The 7,467-nt window shown below is 37.4% G+C and overlaps 1 protein-coding gene across 2 annotated transcripts in view; it reads left to right on the top strand.

Annotated features, from left to right (window-relative positions):
- Positions 1-7,467, top strand: part of ARHGAP19 (Rho GTPase activating protein 19) — a 71,661-nt gene that overhangs the window by 47,353 nt on the left and 16,841 nt on the right. For both annotated transcript variants that reach the window (XM_010833049.1, XM_010833048.1), the window contains exon 7: positions 6,095-6,160. In XM_010833049.1, coding sequence (XP_010831351.1) covers positions 6,095-6,160 — 66 coding nt within the window. The remainder of the gene's footprint in view (positions 1-6,094; positions 6,161-7,467) is intronic.

Here is a 7,467-nt window from a genome sequence, read left to right as displayed (position 1 = left end):
ACATATTGCTGAAGCCTGGCTTGGAGAATTTTGAGCATTACTTTACTAGCGTGTGAGATGAGTGCAATTGGGCGGTAGTTTGAGCATTCTTTGGCATTGCCTTTCTTTCGGATTGGAATGAAAACCGACCTTCTCCAGTCCTGTGGCCACTGCTGAGTTTCCCAAATTTGTTGACATATTGAGTGTAGCACTTTCACAGCATCATCTTTTAGGATTTGAAATAGCTCAACTGGAATTCCATCACTTCCATTAGCTTTTTTCGTAGTGATGCTTCCTAAGGCCCACTTGACTTCACATTCCAGGATGTCTGGCTCTAGGTGAGTGATCACACAATTGTGATTATCTGGGTCATGAAGATCTTTTTTATATAGTTCTTCTGTGTATCCTTGCCGCCTCTTCTTAATATCTTCTGCTTCTGTTAGGTCCATACCATTTCTATCCTTTATTGAGCCCATCTTTGCATGACATGTTCCCTTGGTATCTCTAATTTTCTTGAAGAGATCTCTAATCTTTCCCATTCTATTGTTTTCCTCTATTTCTTTGCACTGATCACTGAGAAAGGCTTTCTTATTCTCACCTTGCTATTCTTTGGAACTCTGCATTCGGATGTTTATGTCTTTCCTTTTCTCCTTTGCTTTTCTCTTCTCTTCTTTTCACAGCTATTTGTAAGGCCTCCCCAGACAGACATTTTGTGTTTTTGCATTTCTTTTTCTTGGGGTCGTCTTGATCCCTGTCTCCTGTACAATGTCACGAACCTCTGTCCATAGTTCATCAGGTACTCTGTCTATCAGATCTAGTCCCTTAAATCTATTTCTCACTTCTACTCTATAAGGGATTTGATTAGGTCATACCTGAGTGGTCTAGTAGTTTTTCCTACTTTCTTCAATTTAAGTCTGAATTTGGCAATAAGGAGTTCATGGTCTGAGCCACAGTCAGCTCCCGGTCTTGTTTTTGCTAACTCTATAGAGCTTCTCCATCTTTGGCTGCAAAGAATATGATCAGTCTAATTTCAGTGTTGACCATCTGGTGATATCCATGTGTAGAGTCTTCTCATGTGTTGTTGGAAGAGGGTGTTTGCTATGACCAGTGCGTTCTCTTGGCAAAACTGTTAGTTTTTGCCCCACTTCATTCTGTACTCCAAGGCCAAGTTTGCCTTTTACTCCAGGTGTTTCTTGACTTCCTACTTTTGCATTCCAGTCTCCTATAATGAAAAGGACATCTTTTTTGGGTGTTAGTTCTAAAAGGTCTTGTAGGTCTTCACAGAACCGTTCAACTTCAGCTTCTTCAGCGTTACTGGTTGGTGCATAGACTTGGATTGCCGTGATATTGAATGGTTTGCCTTAGAAATGAACAGAGATCATTCTGTCATTTTTGAGGTTGCATCCAAGTACTGCATTTCGGACTCTTCGGCTTGGTACAAGTTCTAATTATTTCATTCTTTCAAACATTGTCTAGTTTTGCTCTTCCTTTCTGTAGATCTCTCGTTTAGCTCCTCATTCTTGGGATTTTGATTCTTATTTGCTATTTATCTTTGTTTCCAGGCTAGTGTGAGCACTCTTTGAGCCTCTTTTCATCTCTAAAGGAGACAAAGACTGTCTTTTCTTTCTTTCTTTTTTTTGGGGGTTTGTTTTGGTCTTAGAACTTTTATCTTTGGATTTGAGTCAGAACTGTTGTCCTTGTGGGCACCTGCTTCACCGCTTTGGCTCAGTAGGTTCTTCCCTAAGCTTCTCCCTGGATGAAAAGTGGTTGATTGTTCTGTGCGCTCTGTATTCTGAGAGATCCTGCTTTACCCCCGATTGTTCGTCTTGTGCTTTTCTGTCTTTTTGTTCTCAGGTTCCTTGGGTGGATCGTTTATCTCTTATCCTCAGATTCTATGTTGTTTCATTCTGTGTACTTTGTATTTTTTCCCCTAAAATTATTCCTAACTACTTGAAGTTCTGTCTTCTACTATTATAAGTCCATCTGACCCAATCTGGTTTTCTCTCTTCTCAGTAGGAGTCACCACATCTTTTCTTGGAAATTATGATATATACATATATATACACACACACACACACACACACACACACATATATATATAGTTAAGGCCAATCCTCATTTTATGTGAACCGGCCCTTTGTTATTTTCCTGTGAATTGTAAAATACCTCAGACCCTCAGATTTTCATTTAAACCCATCTACTTTTGATTACTTTTGATTCGCTTTCTGAGTATCCCTTCAGCTCATAGTATCTTTTTGGGGCAATGGTTTTTATGCTTCTTAAAATTTTTTAATTATCTGTTTATTTTTGGCCGTGCTGTGTCTTCATTGCTTCTTGAGCTTTTTTCTATTAGTGGTGCATGGGCTTCTCCTTACGGTGGCTTCTTGTGTTTCGGAGCATGGGCTCCAGGTGTGTGGGCTTCAGTAGTGGTGGCACACAGGCTCAGTAGTCGCAGCTGCCAGGCCCTAGAGTTCAGGTTCAATTGCTCTGGCACTCAGGCTTAGGTGTTCCATGGCATGCAGACTCTTCCTGGGGGCAGGGTTCAAACGGCCGTCCCCTGTGTTGGCAGTTGGATTCTTAACCACCAGGCCATCAGGGAAGTCCTGTTTTTTTTTTTTTAATGAAGTTTTAAAATAGATGATGTGGGCTGTCATATTCTTGTTTGGAGGACATTTCCTTTGGGTCTCTTCTGTAGTTTACCAAGGGAAAAATTAAACTTTAGATAACGTAATGTCTTTGTCATGAGACTCATTTTTGGAAAACTTCATTATGAAGTTTTTCAAATATGGAGAAAAGTTGAAAGATTGAAATAAAACTCTCAGATTCAATGAATGTCACCATTTGGCATATTTGCTTTATCTCTCTATGTTCATGCTTTTTATTTACTTTTTTTGGCTGAACCACTGACATGGTATTTTGTCCTTTAAAACTTAAACATGACTATATCCGTCTACTCTTCTGTCTATTCATTGTATTCATTTTTGAGCATTTGATATTGAAACTCCAACTGAGAATCTTATCTTATCTAACCCCCCCCAAATAATTGTAATATATAGTACAACTATATATAACTTTGCTCTGTTTTCCAAGTATGTAAATGTATTATCATTTTTTCATAATTCAAAAAATAAAAAAACAAAGAAAAAAGAAGTCAAATAGTAATACAGAAGTACCAATTAAGAAAAGGCATGCATTTCCTAAGAATACGAATATTCTCCTAATATTCACAGTATCATTATCACATCTAAGAGAATTTATAACAATTTCATATCAGCTAATGTTCAATTCATATTCAAATTTCGCCAGCTGTCCATTGAATGTATTTCATAGTTTCTTTTTTTAAAAACATAAACTGATCAAGGCTCATGTTTTGCTTTATTATGTCACTTTTAATCTAGAATAATTACTGCCCTTTTTCTTTATGTCATTGATTTGTTAAAGTATTCAGGCCTATTGTGTTCAGAATATTCCATTTTCTAAATTTGTCTTACTGTTTTCTCAGGGTTGTTTAGCTTGTTCCTTTATCCTTTATCCCTTTCTCCGTGGCTCCTATAAACCACAAGTTGGGTCTAGAGGCTTGATTAGATTCAGATTAAGCATTTTGGGCAAAGATTCATAGGTGATATTTGTGTACAATGTATTGCATCATATTGCATCACATTAGGAGGCACAGAATGTCAGATTGCCATAGTGATGCTGGTTTTGCTAATTGCTGCCTCATCTCTCAATTATCAAGGTGCATTTCCCCTTGGCAGTTAGTAGGTCACCTGCAGGGTGATCACTGAGTGTAATGGCTTTAGCATCCACTGATAATCCTGCTGGCATCTGTAACTATATTGGGTATTACAAAATAGTGATTTTCTAATTCTATTATTTAATCTTTATTAGCTGACTTTCGTCCTTGGACAAGAGCTTTTCTTCTTTCTCTCTTATTTAAAAAAAAATTTTTATTTTTTGGCCACAGCATGTGGCATGTGGGGTCTTAGTTCCCCAACTAGGGATTGAACCTGTGTCCCCTGCACTGGAAGCGCAGAGTCTTAACCACTGGACCTCCAGGGAAGTCCCCTCTTACTTTCTTTTTTTATGAGTCTCTGTAGACTCATGGATTTTTAGTTATTCAAAGTGTTAGTCAATTTCTGTTGTTAATTTTGATATTCAAATTGTACTGAATCTGGACCATAATAGCCCTTGCAAGCTGTTTCCTGCTGTGTCTTTTGACAGGACTCCATTAGTCTTTGAGTGTTTTCATTCTGGCATAAATGTCCCCAGCTTACTTTGTACTTGCTCTGCCCTGGGCCTGGAATCAATTATTTTCTTCAGGGAGTCCAGATTATTCCACTGACACTGGGTGTACCTACTTATTGTTTCTTGAGTGATATTGCTCCTAGGCTCTTTGAAGGCAAGGAAGTAGATAAAAAATTTTTTTAAAAGGAAATCATCATTTCATAGTGAAAGTGAAGAAGCTCAGTTGTGTATGTCTCTTTGAGATCCCGTGGACTGCAGCCCACCAGGCTCCTCTCTCCATGGGATTCTCCAGGCAAGAATACTGGAGTGGGGTGCCATTTCCTTCTCCAGGGAATCTTCCAAACCCAGGGATTGAACTCGGGTCTCTCGCATTGCAGGCAGACGCTTTAACCTCTGACCCACCAGGGAATCCCTAGATCATAGTAGTATTTCCAATTCAGATTTAACACTACAGAGCTTTCTTTTCCTTGACTTCTTTTACTTTATACTTACATAAATTTTTACATTGCAAATTTTAGATTTTAATAGCATTTATATATGTTATTTGTTTTATCCTGCAATATAACAAATTAGTTTCAAAATAATGTAACTATTACTACTAATAATAAACTTGTGTATATCTGCTGATGGAAGTTTAATATTTCCTTACAGTTCCTTTTCCCTTGAATATATCTCACTAGGCTGTATACTGTATAGTCAGAATACAGTTTTTAAAAGTTGGTGGAATAATTCCTTTCTCTATGCTTACATTGTCAATTTGATATACAGATATGCTTATTTTGTTGTTGTTACTCAGTTTAGGGTTTGCTTTTTTTTCTTTTGGATTTATTTTTTTGAAACTGTGGTATGTTTACATCGTTCAAAAGTCAAAATTTCTTAGAAAAGTATACTTAGAGAAATTTCTTTTCCAAACCATTTTCATTATTTTCTTAGTGTTTTGTTTTGTAAAAACATAAGTACTGTATCCGTTCAGTTCAGTCGCTCAGTGGTGTCTGACTCTACTGTATATATGTGTGTATACTCTTTGTTTCCTCTTCTTTCTCACTCAAGTACTTTATACACTGCTGTGTAACTTTTCCACTCAACAGCAGGTCCTGGAAAGACTCATATCAATTCATAAAGTGTTTCCCTTCTCTCCTTTTTAACTACTGCATAGCACTTCATTGTATGGATTATATTAATAAAAGCTTATTCAACCAACTTCCTATTAATAGACACCTGGTTGTATCTATTAGTTTTATCCAAGTATGTTTTGTATTTTTGGAGTTATATCTTCAGGATAGGTTTTCAGAAGTGAAATTTCTGGTTTAAAGGATAAATGAAAACGTAATTTTTTAAGATAGTGCCAGATTCTCTTCCATCGTGGTTATATTATTTATTCTTCTACTAGTATTGTTTCAGGGTACTTATCAGAGGATTCTCAGTAGTATATCAGTAAGCTAAATTATTCCTTTTCTGTTGTTACTCCACAGTAATTCAAAATGGTATTTTTTATACAGTGTTTCTAAAATGTGATTTAGGGACCGCTTGAAATTTGTAAGGATTTGGGGGTAGTTTTTGTGAGTATAAACATTACTAGAGATGTCTGTTTTGGTTCATTTGAAAAAAATTATATATACACACACATAGGTGCCATGTGTGATTTTTAAAACTACGGTCGTGTCTTCTCACAATGTTCCTGTTAGATTTCTTGAGCTATCTTTTTGGTGCAAGAGAAGTGACACTGTGAAATAAGGCATTTTGAGGATCTTTGGTTTTTCTAGAATAATCTGCCAGTCAGATCATTTTAAGAACCACTGTCCTCATGATCTGCAAGAATTTTAGATACTGCTAACCGTTTGTTCTTGATTTTCTTTTATGTCTTGCCCAGGCTCCTGCTTATATTCGGGAATGTGCCAGATTGCACTATTTGGGTTCCAGAACTCAAGCATCAAAGGTAAGAATAGAAAATTGCTCTTGGCCCAAACAAGGAGAGAGCTAATTTAGATTAGTGGAGATTTAAAACAAAGCATAGAATCAAAGTGAGACATAGGAAAATAAAATGTATAAGAAAAGTCTGTAAATAGCAACCTGGAATGTCAGGTCCATGAATCAAGGCAAATTGGAAGTGGTCAAACAAGAAATGGAAAGAGTGAATGTCGACATTCTAGGAATCAGCGAACTGAAATGGACTGGGATGGGTGAATTTTACTCAGATGACCATTATATCTACTATTGCGGGCAGGAATTCCTTAGAAGAAATGGAGTAGCCATCATGGTTAACAAGAGAGTCTGAAATGCAGTACTTGGATGCAATCTCAAAAACAACAGAATGATCTCTGTTCGTTTCCAAGGCAAACCATTCAATATCACAGTAATCCAAGTCTATGCCCCAACCAGTAACGCTGAAGAAGCTGAAGTTGAACGGTTCTGTGAAGACCTACAAGACCTTTTAGAACTAACACCCAAAAAAGATGTCCTTTTTATTATAGGGGACTGGAATGCAGAAGTAGGAAGTCAAGAAACACCTGGAGTAACAGGCAAATTTGGCCTTGGAATATGGAACGAAGCAGGGCAAAGACTAATAGAGTTTTGCCAAGAAAATTGGTCATAGCAAACACCCTCTTCCAACAACATAAAGAGAAGACTCTACACATGGACATCACCAGATGGTCAACACTGAAATCAGATTGATTATATTCTTTGCAGCCAAAGATGGAGAAGCTCTATACAGTCAGCAAAAACAAGACCAGGAGCTGACTGTGGCTCAGACCATGAACTGCTTGTTGCCAAATTCAGACTGAAATTGAAGAGAGTAGGGAAAACCACTAGACCATTCAGGTATGACCTAAATCAAATCCCTTATGATTGTACAGTGGAAGTGAGAAATAGATTTAAGGGCCTAGATCTGATAGATAGAGTGCCTGATGAACTATGGAATGAGGTTCGTGACATTGTACAGGAGACAGGGATCAAGACCATCCCCATGGAAAAGAAATGCAAAAAAGCAAAATGGCTGTCTGGGGAGGCCTTACAAATAGCTGTGAAAAGAAGAGAAGCGAAAAGCAAAGGAGAAAAGGAAAGATATAAGCATCTGAATACAGAGTCCCAAAGAATAGCAAGAAGAGATAAGAAAGCCTTCTTCAGCAATCAATGCAAAGAAATAGAGGAAAACAACAGAATAGGAAAGACTAGAGAGCTCTTCAAGAAAATCAGAGATACCAAAGGAACATTTCATGCAAAGATGGGCTCAAATAAAGGACA

The sequence above is a fragment of the Bison bison genome, unplaced genomic scaffold (genome assembly GCF_000754665.1).
Source record: "Bison bison bison isolate TAMUID 2011002044 unplaced genomic scaffold, Bison_UMD1.0 scf7180017862979, whole genome shotgun sequence".
Taxonomy (NCBI): domain Eukaryota; kingdom Metazoa; phylum Chordata; class Mammalia; order Artiodactyla; family Bovidae; genus Bison; species Bison bison.
Note: the sequence above shows the minus strand (reverse complement) of the source record. Positions and strands in the feature narration are given on the sequence as shown.